At 37.7% G+C, this 16118-nt stretch overlaps 1 protein-coding gene across 2 annotated transcripts in view; it reads left to right on the top strand.

Moving 5' to 3' along the window:
• Positions 1 to 13715, top strand: part of LOC123554102 (uncharacterized) — a 62725-nt gene extending 49010 nt beyond the window's left edge. For both annotated transcript variants that reach the window (XM_053548467.1, XM_053548466.1), the window contains 2 exons: positions 2055 to 2159; positions 11977 to 13715. In XM_053548467.1, the coding sequence (XP_053404442.1) occupies positions 2055 to 2159; positions 11977 to 12494 (623 nt within the window). In that variant the 3' untranslated portion in view covers positions 12495 to 13715. The remainder of the gene's footprint in view (positions 1 to 2054; positions 2160 to 11976) is intronic.
• Positions 13716 to 16118: the final 2403 nt, after the last annotated feature.

Genomic DNA, 16118 nt, shown 5'->3' with positions numbered 1-16118 from the left:
CTAGGCTTGGATACATTTGTATGTGATATCATCTACAGTCGAATATCGTTACCTTGATATCAGTTAGCTCAATACTCCGGTTAGCATGATGTGTTTGCGTCGGTCCCGATTTTTCCCTATTTATCTTAATGTAATTATTTATCATTACCTCGATATGATTAGCTAGATATTTTGTGTAGCTCGATGAGATTTTTCAGTCCCGTCAACTTACCTGTACTGTTTTAACACCTGGTTTTGTCGATATCGCAGCTTGTCAAAAATATCCATGTTATTTGTAAGGTGTGAAAATCAACCTATTGTTGTCTGGCGATGTATCCGGCGATATATTAATCATATTCAAGTTAGTTTCGGTGTGTTTGTTTTGCTTGTTATTTAATATTTAATCCAATTTAAATGTCAGGAAGTTTGCATTTAATTCCCAATAATTAGTCTTACAAAACACCGTGCAAGCAAGAAAGCTGTTTTCCCATGTAACAACTAATTTGGTCAAAATATTTTCTGTTTGACGAAGTAAAAATGTACAATTTAGGATTGAGTAACATTTAACTGGTAAATTTTCGTTATCGAAGCACAGTCAAAATGACTACTCAACTAGGAATATTACCGCTGCATTTAGTCTTCTTTAGGGAAGGAAATAAAATGCTGATGTTTAAATGAATATTTTGAAAAATTAAAAAGTTGTTCTCTACTAAGATTTTTCGAATTATTCTCCTAGGGTCAAATATGGGAGGGGGGGGGGTCACATGGTTTATATAGACTTATATAGGGGAAAACTTTTAAAATCTTCTTGTCCATAACGTACAAACTGAAATTTGGACCACATGTATAGTTTTGAGTGGCAAGATGAACCTTGACATGAGTTGACATTGATCTTGACCTAGTGACCTCCTTTCACATATCTGTAGCTACAGCCTTTTAGGTTTGTGTACCGAAACAAACTTTGACCTTAACATTGACCTAGTGACCTACTTTCACAATTTGGAAGGTACAGGCTTCAAAGTTTGACCACATTCATAGCTTTGTGTTCTGAATAGAAATTTGACCTCGAGTTTTACCTAGTTCCTATTTTCACATTTCTAAAGCTACAGCCTTCAGATTTGAAGCACATGCATAGTTTTGTGTACCAAAATGAGCTTTGACTTTGAAATTGGATCTAGTGACCTACTTTCACACTTTCCAAGCTACAGCTTTTAGATTTGGACCACATGTATGGATCACATGCACAGTTTTGTGTACTGAAATGAACTTTGACCTTGATTTTGACATTGAGCCATGCTTCCGGAAAGTCGTCGGTCCGACGGACATAACCAGAAAATTTTGATGCGGTCTGCCGTTCCTTAATCCAAATGCGGTCCGACTGACTGGCATTTATCCTACCCCGAGAAGCGCAACATCTCGAACAACACATAAAAATGGCATCACTTACATATTATGCTGGGGCAGAACCGTGAAAGAAACGTAAATTAACGCCCGACAATTATGGTGAAAAGAAAAGAAAAGTAGTACGAAAATAAGAGGGTTGACTGAACATTTAAAGAGAAATGGACTAAAAATCACACTTGCCTTGTATATGATAGAGAAAAGCAACATATGAGGTGCACTGACATTTTTTTCGGTTCGGCACATTTTTATTTAGTCCCGCATATTTTTAGGCATTGCTGGACCGAATGTCTGGACATTGTTTCCAACATTATGAAGTCTGCATTGAGCTAGTCTTGGAACATTCAAAAATGGCTCAATGGTGGGCGCGAAGATCACTCTGTGATCTGTTGTTACATTACTATTACAGCCTGTGCTCATCTGTGAATGTACATTATGTAAAAGTTTTGAATAAACCAGTATTGACCACCAAAGAGTGACCATAGTATTGAATCGACCAGCATTGACCGGTTTTAACCAGTATTGACTGCCGTCTGTCAATACTCATATTGACTGGCTTTTTGCCAACATTGTTTGGTTCTCTTGATAATATTGTAATGATCTGGCTTGATAACATATATGTATGAAAATAAACAATATTTTCTTTCTGTACAATGTAAATATTGATATTACAGGGAAAAGGTTCCATTGTTCATACTGTCCACAGCAATTCACCATACTGAGCAAGCTAAACAGTCATATGGAAGAATGTCACTCTGTTAAGGAGAAGTTGGAGATTGGTAAGTATATATTAATTAAGATTTTAGCTCGACTGTACCCAGTATAAGGAGAGCTATCCTACTCGACCTGGCCTCGGCGTCTTTCACGTCCTCATTTTGGTTAATGTTGTTTTTTTAGCTCACCTGTCACATAGTGACAAGGTGAGCTTTTGTGATCACCCTTCGTCCGTTGTCAGTCCGTCCGTCCGTCCATCAACAATTTCTTGTCTGCACGATAGTGGTTTCATTTATGATTTTATTTTAACCAAACTTGCACACAACTTGTATCACCATAAGATCTTGGTTCCTTTCTTGAACTTGCCAGATCCCATTATGGGTTCCAGAGTTATGGCCCCTGAAAGGGCCAAAATTAGCTATTTTGACCTTGTCTGCACAATAGCAGCTTCATTTATGATTTGATTTTAACCAAACTTGCACACAACTTGTATCACTATAAGATCTTGGTTCCTTTCTTGAACTGGCGAGATTCCATTATGGGTTCCAGAGTTATGGCCCCTGAAAAGGCCAGAATTGGCTATTTTGACCTTGTCTGCGCAATAGCAGCTTCATTTATGATTTGAATTTAATTAAACTTGCACAAAACTTGTGTCGCCATAAGATCTCAGTTCCTTTGTTAAAGCGGCCAGATCCCTTAATGGGTTCCAGAGTTATGGCCCCTGAAAGGGCAAAATTAGCTATTTTGACCTTGTCTGCACAATAGCAGCTTCATTTATGATTTGATTTTAACCAAACGTGCACACAACTTGTATTACCACAAGATCTTGGTTCCTTTCTTGAACTGGCCAAATTTCATTTTGGGTTCCAGAGTTATGTCCCCTTAAAGGTCCAAAATTGGCTATTTTGGCTTTTGCAGTCATATAGAGACTTCATTTATGGTTTTATTTGATACAAACTTCCAAAATATCTTTAACAACAATTTATCTTGGATTCCATGACAAATCAGATTCAGTCGTAGGTTCCAGAGTTATTTTATATCTGATTACCTCCCCTTATTTTATTCAAAATGGATTTATATCAGTAAGTCCTTATAGGACTTACTTAAAAATTTCATTATTGGCATTAGTTGGACTGAGCCAATCAGGGTAGATAACTATGGACTGATTTTATGTCAAATTACCTCCCTTTATTTCAAATTAAAAAGGGTATATCTCCGTAACTAATGAAGATACTGATCTGAATTTTCATCTATGTCAACAGATTTATTTGGCAGATCCTTCTTTTGTTCACTTACAATAATTTTCTTTTTAATTACTTCCCTTTTACATTACTATAAATAGCTTATTTTTTGTAATTTTTTTATTATTGGCCGTAGGGAAAAACCGAGACCACTTTTCTGTGATACAACATGGATGGTACCTCCAATTTTTAGGTGTATTTTGACATATCTGTATTTTTTTTTCTTTTTGGTTAAATTTCTTCCCTTTGTTGTTCCTGTCCTTTGGACTTAGATATTTTTTCTGAAGACCTTCTTGTCCTCAAATGCAATGATAACAGGTGAGCGATATAGGGCCATCATGGCCCTCTTGTTTTACACTTCCTCTTTTTCCTACTCTGTCTCTGTTATTCCTGAATTGATTTGATTCAAACTTAAAATAGTTGTTCAGCATCATCACCAACGTAACATGACACAAGATGCATAACTCTTGCACCAGTTTTTTCTGAATTATTCCCCCTTTTTAATTAGAATTTCAGGTAAAATGTTTGATACACTTCCACTCTATCTCTGTTATTACTGAATGGATTTGATTCCTACTTAAAACAGTTGTTCAGCATCATCACCATCATCATATGATGCAAGGTACATAACTCTGGCACAAATATTTCATGAATTATTCCCCTTTTTTTACTTACAATTTCAGGTTAAAGTTTTGATGCACTCTCACTCTGTCATTGTTATAACTGAATTGATTTGATTCAATCTTAAAATGATTGTTCAGCATCATCACCCACATCAAATGACACAAGATGCACAACTCTGGCAGCAATTATTCATGAATTATGCCCCCTTTTCTTAGAATGAAAGGTTAATTTTGATGCATTGTCACTAAATCTCAGTTATTACGAAATGCCTTTGATTCAGACTTGAAGTACTCCACATTTTCACCCTTATCATATGATGTAATGTGCATAACTCTTGCACCAATATTTCATGAATTAGCCCCCTTTTTAGCTCACAAGGTGCTCAAGGTGAGCTTTTGTGACTGGTCACTGTCAGCTGTCTTTTGGCTTGCATCATCCGGCATTTGTCAACATTTGCCTTGTGAACATTTTAGAGGACACATTTGTGACCCAATCTTTATGAAACTTGGTCAGAATTTTAGTCTTGATGATCTCTAGGTCATGTTTGAAACTAGGTCATGTGGGGTCAAAAACTAAATCAGTAGGCCAGATCAAAGGCTTTATGAAACATGGTCAGAATTTTAGTCTTGATGATCTCTAGGTCAAGTTTGAAACTAGGTCATGTGGGGTCAGAAACTAAATCAGTAAGCCAGATCAAAGGAAAAGCTTGTGGACACTGTAGAGGCCACAGTTATGACTCAATATTTATGAAACTTGGTCAGAATGATTGTCTTGATGATATCTAGGTAAAGTACGAATCTGGGTCATGTTGGGTCAAAAACAAGATCACCCGGTCAGAACAAAGGAAACGCTTTTGAACACTTTAGAGGCCACAATTTTGACTCTATCTCTATGAAACTTGGTCAGAATGTTTGTCTTGATGATTTCTAGGTCAAGTTTGAAACTTGGCCATGTGGGATCAAAAGCTATGTCAGTAGGCCAGATCAAAGGAAAAGCTTTTGAACACTCTAGAGGCCACAGTTGTGACTAAATATTTATAAAACTTGGTCAGAATAATGGTCTTGACGATTTCCTGGTGAAATTTGAATCTGGGTCATGTTGGGTCAAAAATTAGGTCACTTAGTCAAATCAAAGTAAAAGGTTATCAACACTTAATGGCCATAATTTTGATGCAGTCTTTATGCAACTTGGTCAGAATGTTGGTTTTGATGATTTCTAGGTCAAGATTGAAACTGGGTCATGTGGGGTTAAAAACTAGGTCACTAAGCCAGATCAATGGAAAATCTTGTCAACACTCTGGAGACCACAACTTAAGATTGAAGCTCATGTGAATTAATCAGAATGTTTATCTTGATAATCTATAGGTCATGTTCGAATCTGGGTCATGTGGGGATCAAAAACTAGGTCACCCAGTCAAATCAAAGGAAAAGCTTGTGAACACTCTGGAGGCCACAGTTGTGACCCAAGTATTATGAAACTTGGCCAGAATGTTTATCTTGATGATTTCTAATGTAATTTTGAAACTGGGTCCTTTGGGGTCAAAAACAGGTAAGAAGGCCAGATCAAAGGAAAAATTTGTGAACACTCAAAAGGCCACAGTTTGACTCAATCTTTATGAAATTAAGTCAGAATGTTTGTCTTGATGATCTCTAGGTCAAGCTAGAATCTGGGTCAACTGGGATCAAAAACAAGGTCAGTAGGCCAGATCAAAGGAAAAGCTTGTGAACACTCTAGAGGCCTCATTTGTGACTCAGTCTTTAAGAAACTTGGTCAGAATGTTACACTTGATTATCTCTAGGTCAAGTTCCAATCTTGGTTATGTGTGGTCAGTAGGCCAGATCAAAGGAAAAGCTTGTGAACACTCTAGAGGCTACAGTTTTGACACAATCTTTATGAAACTGTCATGTTTGTTTTGATGGTCTCTAGGTCAAGTTCGAAACTGGATCATGTAGGGTCAAAAATTAGGTTCAAAAGATAAACTCTAGATGCCACAATTGTGGCTCAGTCATTATGAAACTTGGTCAGAATGTTTGTCTTGATGATTTCTAGGTGTTGTTTTATAATCTGGGCCATTTGGGTTAAAATTAGGTCACATGGGCAAAAAAAAAGTTTGTAATCACTCTAAAGGCATCAGTTGTGACTCAATCTATATGAAACTTGGTCAGAATGTTTTTCTTGATGATATTTAGGTTAAATTCAAGACTGGGTCATTTGGGTCAAAAACTAGGTCAGTAGGCAAGATCAAATCTGGTGAGCGATATAGGGCCATCATGGCCCTCATGTTTCTTAGAATTATCTTATATAGTGTTTTGATACACTTTATCTTTACCTCCCTTATTACTATATATTTTTACACAGACTCAAGCTATTGTGCAATATCTTCATCCACCATTGGAATCATTAAACACTCCAGTGACGGCTCCATTTTCCCCAGATGTGCCCAGTTTCACTATCCAGCATCGAAATAGTCGAGCGCGCTGTCTCCTCTGACAACTCTTCTTTCCTTAACTTTTGAATAAATGCAGCTGTTTTATCAGCTCACCTGTCACATAGTGACAGGTTGAGCTTTTGTGATCTCCCTTCGTCCGTCGTCCGTCCACAATTTTGTGTCTGCACGATAGTGGTTTCATTTATGATTTTATTTTAACCAAACTTGCACACAACTTGTATCACCATAAGATCTCGGTTCCTTTCTTGAACTGGCCAGATCTCATTATGGGTTCCAGAGTTATGACCCCTGAAAGGGCCAAAATTAGCTATTTTGACCTTGTCTGCACAGTAGCAGCTTTATTTATGATTTGATTTTTACCAAACTTACACACAACTTGTATCACCATACGATCTTGGTTTCTTTCTTGAACTGGCCAGATCCCATTATGGGTTCTAGGGTTATGGCACCTGAAAGGGCTGAAATTAGCTATTTTGACCTTGTCTGCACAATAGCAGCTTTATTTATGATTTGATTTTTACCAAACTTGCACACAACTTGTATCACCATAAGATCTGGGTTCCTTTCTTGAACTGGCCAGATCCCCTTATGGGTTCCAGAGTTATGGACACTGAAAGGGCCAAAATTAGCTATTTTGACCTTGTCTGCACAATAGCAGCTTTATTTATGATTTGATTTTTACCAAACTTGCACACAACTTGTATCACCATAAGATCTTGGTTCCTTTATTGAACTGGCCAGATCTCATTATGGGTTCCAGAGTTATGGCCCCTGAAAGGGCCAAGATTAGCTATTTTGACCTTGTCTGCACAATAGCAGCTTTATTTATGATTGGATTTTTACCAAACTTGCACACAATTTGTACCACCATAAGATCTTGGTTCCGTTTTTGAACTGGCCAGATTCCATTATGGGTTTCAGAGTTATGGCCCCTGATAGGGCCAGAATTAGCTATTTTGACCTTGTCTGCACAATAGCAGCTTCATTTATGATTTGAATTTAATCAAACTTGCACAAAACTTGTGTCACCATAAGATCTTGGTTGCTTTCTTGAACAGGCCAGATCCCATAATTGGTTCCAGAGTTATGGCCCCTGAAAGGGCCAGAATTAGCTATTTTGACCTTGTCTGCACAATAGCAGCTTCTTTTATGATTTGATTTTAACCACACTTGCACACATGCAACTTGTATCACTATAAGATCTCGATTCCTTTTCATACGCCCTAAGGGACGTATAATGTTATCACCTGGGTGTCCGTCTGTCTGTCTGTCTGTTGGTTAGCAATTTCCCTTCCTCTCTGTAACTCTTGAACCCCATAAAGGATTTCAAAGAAACCTGACACAAATGTTCACCTCATTGAAACAATGTGCAGAGCGCATGTTTCGGATGGCTCACTTTAAGGTCAGGGTCATGCTTAGGGGTCAAAGGTCATATGACTTTGTTTTGTGTGTATATTGCACTGCATTTGCATTGCATTGTAGTGCTCTTGTTTTTATTTGGCAGATCCTTCTTTTGTTCACTTACAATATTTTTTATGCCCCCGAAGGGAGGCATATAGTTTTTGAACCGTCTGTCTGTCGGTCTGTCCGCATTTTTCGTGTCCGGTCCATATCTTTGTTATCGATGGAAGGATTTTCAAATAACTTGGCATGAATGTGTACCACAGTAAGACGACATGTCGCGCGCAAGACCCAGGTCCGTAGCTCAAAGGTCAAGGTCACACTTAGACATTAAAGGTTAGTGCATTGATGGGCGTGTCCGGTCCATATCTTTGTCATCATTAGATGGATTTTCAAATAACTTGGCATGAATGTGTACCACAGTAAGACGACGTGTCGCCAGCAAGACCCAGGTCCGTAGCTCAAAGGTCAAGGTCACACTTAGACATTAAAGGATAGTGCATTGATGGGCGTGTCCGGTCCATATCTTTGTCAGTGATGGATGGATTTTCAAATAACTTTGCATGAATGTGTACCACAGTAAGACGACGTGTCGCGCGCAAGACCCAGGTCCGTACCTCAAAGGTCAAGGTCACACTTAGACATTAAGGGATAGTGCATTGATGGGCGTGTCCGGTCCATATCTTTGTCATCGATGGATGGATTTTCAAATAACTTGGCATGAATGTGTACCACAGTAAGACGACGTGTCCTGTGCAAGACCCAGGTCCGTAGCTCAAAGGTCAAGGTCACACTTAGACGTTAAAGGTCATTTTTCATGATAGTGCATCTTATGAGCCTGTCCGGTCCATATCTTTGTTATTCATGCATGGATTTTAAAATAACTACGCATAAATGTGTGACACAGTAAGACGACGTGTCGCGCGCAAGACCCAGCTCCGTAGGTCAAAGGTCCTAAACTCGAACATTGGCCATAACTATTCATTTAAAGTGCCATCGGGGGCATGTGTCATCCTATGGAGACAGCTCTTGTTTTTTAATTACTTTCATTTTATGTTATTATAAATAGCTTATTTAGTTACTGCTTTGGCCGTAGGGAAAAACCGAGACCTCTTCTGTGGTACAACATGGATGGATACTTCCAGTTTTTAGGTGTATTTTGACATATCTGTACCTTTAAGAAAATTTCAACTACATTTTCTCATGATTCTTTTGATTGATCTTGATTATGATTTTTTACCTTCATGTCCTTAAGTGCAATGATAACAGGTGAGCGATATAGGGCCATTATTGCCCTCTTGTTTAAAATAATTTGAGTTACCAATTAAATCTCGACCGTAAGCTACTAAATATCTGAATAAAGGATCAAATGACTGAATTTATTGAACAAGTTAAATGAAATGGTAAGACTCGAGCCACAGGCGAGACGGGCATTGTTTTATTTAAGGAGTTGAATAACACAAATTTAAGATTATCTTTACATAAACTTGGTATATCTGCAAGAAAACACACATTCCATCTTGTCACAGATACAAGAAAACAAAAGAATTAGCTTAAAGACCCACCACAAAATAACTGTATTGTGTTTCCATGATATGATGATAATGACCGTTTTACATGATTTACACGAAAATTGAGTTATATAAGAACCTAGTAGACTTAGGTTTTACAGTTACTTTTTGACAATGAATTTAAACATCCAAATAAGTAGAGTGAGTGGGTTAGATTTTACGGCGAACCGACACAAAAAGGCCATTATCACCGGCCAAATAAGTTGAACTCATGAATTTGTATAATTCAAATTATAGCTCCTATTTGATTTATTAGGTTGAAGTTTTGCAATTTAATTGATGATTGTTTTATAATAGAAATTTGATTAAAAATAAGTTTTTAATAATTTTAAAAAAAGATAACTAAGTTATGTAATACTTACCAAGATATGGTAATTGTTTGAGCAATTTGTTAAATAATAGTTGAGTGCTTGTCATATAAACAAGTCTTATCATCACATTTTTATGCATCCCAATGTCTATCTGTCCATCAGTCCCCTTGGTTTCCGATCAAAAACTGAAGAATGCTTCCACAGAGAAACCTCAAACTTGCTAGGCAGGTTGGTAGTGAACCTCAGATGAGCCTGCTGATTTTACAGTTGTTTGGTCAAATGTCATAGTCGCAATGTCTTCGAACTGAAAATTGGTTTCTGATTGATAATTGAAGAATGCTTTTAAATTGATTTACACCTATCAAACTTTATAGGAAAATTGCATGTTGTCATAAGATTACCCCTTTTGTTTTTTCCAAGGGCCAAAGGTTAAGATCACTGTGGCCATGAAATAGAAACAGTTTTTATGCCCCCGAAGGGAGGCATATAGTTTTTGAACCGTCTGTCGGTCTGTCGGTCTGTCAGTCTGTCCGCATTTTTCGTGTCCGGTCCATATCTTTGTCATAGATGGATGGATTTTCAAATAACTTGGCATGAATGTGTACCACAGTAAGACGACGTGTCGCGCGCAAGACCCAGGTCCGTAGCTCAAAGGTCAAGGTCACACTTAGACATTAAAGGATAGTGCATTGATGGGCGTGTCCGGTCCATATCTTTGTCATCGATGGATGGATTTTCAAATAACTTGGCATGAATGTGTACCACAGTAAGACGACGTGTCGCGCGCAAGACCCAGGTCCGTAGCTCAAAGGTCAAGGTCACACTTAGACATTAAAGGTTATTGCATTGATGGGCGTGTCCGGTCCATATCTTTGTCATCGATGGATGGATTTTCAAATAACTTGGCATGAATGTGTACCACAGTAAGACGATGTGTCACGCGCAAGACCCAGGTCCGTACCTGAAAGGTCAAGGTCACACTTAGACATTAAGGGATAGTGCATTGATGGGCGTGTCCGGTCCATATCTTTGTCATCGATGGATGGATTTTCAAATAACTTGGCATGAATGTGTACCACAGTAAGACGACGTGTCATGCGCAAGACCCAGATCCGTAGCTCAAAGGTCAAGGTCACACTTAGATGTTAAAGGTCTTTTTTCATGATAGTGCATTGATGGGCGTGTCCGGTCCATATCTTTGTCATTCATGCATGCATTTTAAAATAACTACGCATAAATGTGTGACACAGTAAGACGACGTGTCACGCGCAAGACCCAGCTCTGTAGGTCAAAGGTCCTAAACTCGAACATCGGCCATAACTATTCATTTAAAGTGCCATCGGGGGCATGTGTCATCCTATGGAGACAGCTCTTGTTATTTGATATATTTAGAAGACAATGAGATACAGTTGTCAAAACACATAGGATGCTAGCCCCTGTTCATTAGATGACTCTTGTTTTAAGGAGATAAGTAGGTCAAAGGTCAATAACACCGGCTGCAAACAGTTTGTTCTCATAATTAAAGACGGCTTAAGCCCATAGTTATTACTCTTGACAGGATTATTCCCTTTCATCTGTTGAAAACCTCTATCATTTTTGCAAGTCAGTATGTCAAAGGGATATTGAGACTATTACGGTTTTCGCTCAATACCTAAAGAACAAGTTGACCTGCTGCCTTCCAACATCATAAGATCATCCAATGATTACCTGAGATTAGTAAATACCTCAGTTGTTTTGGGGACCATATGTCACAGATTCAGCTTAATAACTGAAGAACACTTTCGCCTACAGTCTACATACTTCATAGGATGATTGCCTGTGGTCAGTAGATTGCACTTATTGTGTTAAGGTTAGTAGGTAAAAAACAGGTGGTGGTCTTGGTACTGAAAAGTGGAACAGGTCTTCGTGAGGAACAATTGTGTTTTAAAAACAGCTCCTGTTCTTTCTAACTTGGAAATATCTGTCTTGGTGCATTTGGTTCAATATCTGTCTGGGTGCATTTGGTTCAGTATCCGTCTGGAAGCATTTGTTTCATTATCTATCTGGGTGCATTTGGTTCAATATCTGTATCTATCTGGGTGCATTTGGTTCAGTATCTGTCTGGGTGCATTTGGTTCAAACTTTGCAAATATGCATCTCTTATTGACCTCATTTGACATAACATGGATGCGTTCACTCATATTTTCCCTGTATGCCTATAATTTTGTCTTAGTTTATAAGTATGTTAATTTATGAATAATTAGAAATAATACATAGACTGAGCATTTTTGTTTGAATTATTACAGGACGAGCTGATATCAAAGAAATGGAGTATGGTTTTGATGGTTTCACAAGGTTGAAAACGCTTTTAATTTCTGAAGACGAGTTGCAATCAGAACAAAAAGAATGTTTCAAATGGACTGATAAAGAGAACAAAATATTTATGGAAGTTATGGATAAATACATTGAAACTAAAGGTACTGCGCCTAAATCTGCATTAAATAAAGTTACAAAAAGACTAAAAGGTACAAAGACATTGAAACAAATAAAAGTAAAGTTAGAAATAGCCAGACGTATTTCAAGGGGAAGAGGTAGACATGTAAGCCTTAGCAGCAAAAAAGAAGTCAAAGAACAATTGCAAACCCAATCACCACTCAAAGGACTTCTTAAAGATAGATTATCAGCAGGGAATGGCATTGACTTTCAATTAAGTGAGGATGTAGGACCTGAAAGTGGGAATAGCTACTCCATTGCAGTAGACCAAAAGGAGGCCACTGAAGATACAGTTAGTAAAAATGGGACATTTGATGGAGAAAACAAGTAAACAATGAAATCCTAATCAGATATGAATTTTAAAAAGTTTTGTTCAGGTGCGTCTAAAAAGTGATTTAGAAAGACAGATGTAGTAAACAGTGAATAAATCTGGATCAGAAACAAGTTACCTAGCTGATGAAAAAGTGAGTCTGAATGATGAGAATAAAGCACAAAGTATTAATCTAAATGCAAGTCACAATTTCATCCACCAAATCATACTGCAGTATTAAGTTCTGAAGATGTTGAGACACCAATTCATGTATAAAATGTTTGAACACCTTTTTGAAACAATGCAACAATTGGAAATGATAAATTGAATAACATTCATCCGAAATTGTCGAGTGAATTATTAACTGAATGTACAAATGAAAATGATATAATTACACAAGACATGGCTGTAGCTAAAACATTCTGACAGGAAAACACAATCAGGCTGAGAGTTCAGATAAAAGGTACATTTGTAATTGCTTGTTACATGTTATTATGTGTCAGAAGTTACAACTGTAAGTAAGAAATTTCTTGAATGTTTGGTTTATTCAGACAGGGGTCTGCAAGCCTGATAGCACGGAATCACTAATTTCTATTGGATGCTTCTTGTTGCGTCATCTGGATTCCTGCATCAGATTTTATTTTGCTTTAAAAAATCTCTGAAACATCTGATCAAAATTGCACCAAACTTGATATGTAACATTAGGGCATTGGCCCATCTTAAGTTGTTCTGTTCAACCCCTTGACTTATCTGCTAGAGCTGAAAATAGGAAACTATTCCAACAACTATTTCCCACGAACCACTTGATGTATTTTCACCAAACTTGGTCTGTAGCATCCGTGTATAGACATCACTCAAGTCAGGTCAAGTTGTTTGGCCTAGCTCATTTAAGAAGCTGCCAGAGTTATAAATAGTAAAAAAAAACATTAAACAACTTCATATGAAGTGTTTGATGGATATTCACGGCATTCTTGAATGGACCTTTCTTAGTTTTGTTGACAGTGTTACTCTTTAGTTATCCCTTTACCCACCAGCCATTATTACACCCTCTTTCAGATTGTGCTTTTATTCAACTCTTCTTCTGCAACAAGCTTCTTATCTGCTCATCTGACAACTCATGTTATTGTTTCAGAATCTGAGGCAGATAGTGTTAATACATGACTGTGTCTGTAACTGTAACGCTTGAATACGTTATCTTAAATACTGAATAATTGTTATAATATATGATTTGATTATCTTTAAGTTTTGTTGATTTATTTGTTACTTTGAAAATATCTCTTTTTGAATGTTTAGATCTGAGTAACATAGCTGAAAGGCTTGAAATTTAAACAAATCTGATTGATTAATTTACTTCATTGTTCAGTTAGGACCATCAGTGTCTGCTCACTTTGGCCTGTAGATCGGTAATATAGAATTTAAAAACGTAAGATATGAACATATGAAAACACGATGCGAAAACGCGAAATGACATTGCATTTGCGACAGTAACTGGCGTTCGTGTAGGAGTGTCTTCAAAGTTACGACAGGAGAGATATGTGAGTGGCAAACTGCAGCCCTATCTTCCTCTTTTTAGCATGACTATACGAAGTATATGGAGAGCTATCCTATTCGCCCCGGCGTCGGCCTCCATCCTCGTCCGCACCTTGGTTAAAGTTTTGATGTATTTTCTCTTTTTTTCTCTCTTAACTCTGTAATAACGTAATAGATTTGCTTCAAACTTAAAATAGTTATTCTCCATCTTTACCCACATCATCTGGTACAGGGCCATAATTCTCGCACCATTATTTTATAAATTACCCCCACTTTTTATTTAGAATTTTAGGTCGAGGTTTTGGTGCACGTTCACTCTATCTCAGTTATTACCAAATGGATTTGGTTCAAACTTATAATAATTGTTCCACATCATCACCCACATCATATGACACAAGGTCCATAACTCTTGTACCAGTTTTTTTTAATGAATTATGCCCACTTTTTAGCTCGACTATACGAGGTTTTAGGAGAGCTATTCTACTCGACCCGGCGTTGGCGTCTTTCCGCGTCCCCGCCTTGGTTAAGGGTTTTTTACACTTTCTCTTTTTTCCACTTATCTCTGTAATTGCTTCATGGATTTGATTCAAACTTAAAATAGTTATTCCTCATCATCACCCATATCATCTGACATAAGGGCCATAACTCTGGCACCAATATTTCATGTATTATCTGCCCTTTTCACTTAGATTTTCTTGTCCGTCCGCAGTTGGAATATGCATCCACCATCTGGCACCCGTTCACCCAAGCAAACACAAATAAAATAGAAATGGTTCAGCGTCGTGCACTTCGATGGGTAACAGGTGATTTTTCACTTCTCTCAAGTGTTACTGAAATGCAGGGAAGACTGGGTTGGCGCTCTCTAGAACATAGAAGATTGGATTCCGCCTTGTAATGTTTTATAAAATCTACCATCATCTTGTTGCCATCAGTCTCCCGAGTTACATTCAAGTACCATCTAGATTTTCTAGACAGATGCACCCGTATAGTTTCAGACAAGTACAAGTCACCTCTGATTACCAGAAATTTTCATTCTTTCCACACTCTGTTGTAATGTGGAACAACCTGCCTAGCCATATAGTTGTCATCCCTGACCTTGATGCCTTCAAGGTGGCTGTGGCATCCACACAATACTAGACCAGAAAGCAATGTTTTTCTCTTTATCTTTATCTTTTAATGCTTGTTCTTGCTAATCACACTTACAATGCTAACATTCTTTTAGCCTATTCTCACCTAAGCTGATGTTGGACCCATCAGTCTTTTAAAACTCTTTCACCATTACTAATAAGTCGACGCGCACCCCATGTCTATAACACTCGAAAGAGGAGTTGACATTATTATATAGATAGATAGATAGATAGGTTAAAGTTTTGATGCACTTTCACTCTATCTGTTGTGCGCACCGTCTCTCCTCATCCCATTGACACAATTTAATGAAACTTCACACAAGTGATCAGTTACAACAGTAGTTGTGCATGGGGCATGTTAGGTTCTTTCAGAAAACAATTGCAGAGTTACAGGACTTTGTTTTTTGTTACTATACTATATACATAGACACAATCTTGTGCGCGTCATCTCTCCTCATCCCCTTAACACAATTTAATGAAAATTCACACAAGTGATCAGTAACAACAGTAGTTGTGCATGGGACATGTTAAGTTCTTTCAGAAAAAAAATTTGCAGAGTTACGGGACATTGTTTTTTGTTACTTTACTATATACTTAGACACAATCTTGTGCGCACCATCTCTCCTCATCCCCTTGACACAATTCAATGAAACTTCATACAAGTGATCAGTAACAACAGTAGTTGTGCATGGGGCATGTTAGGTTATTTCAGAAAAATTTTATGCAGAGTTGCGGGACTTTGTTTTTTGTTACTTTACTATATACATACTGTAGACACAATCTTGTGCGCACCATCTCTCCTCATCCCCTTGACACAATTTAATGAAACTTCACACAAGTGATCAGTAACAACAGTAGTTGTGCATGGGGCATGTTAGGTTCTTTCAGCCAAAAATTGCAGAGTTACGGGACTTTGTTTCTTGTTAACATACTATGTACATACAGTCTGCATATGCAATCTAGTGCGCGCCTAATCTTCCGAACCCTT

Source organism: Mercenaria mercenaria, chromosome 7, assembly GCF_021730395.1.
Source record: "Mercenaria mercenaria strain notata chromosome 7, MADL_Memer_1, whole genome shotgun sequence".
Classification (NCBI taxonomy): domain Eukaryota; kingdom Metazoa; phylum Mollusca; class Bivalvia; order Venerida; family Veneridae; genus Mercenaria; species Mercenaria mercenaria.
Note: the sequence above shows the minus strand (reverse complement) of the source record. Positions and strands in the feature narration are given on the sequence as shown.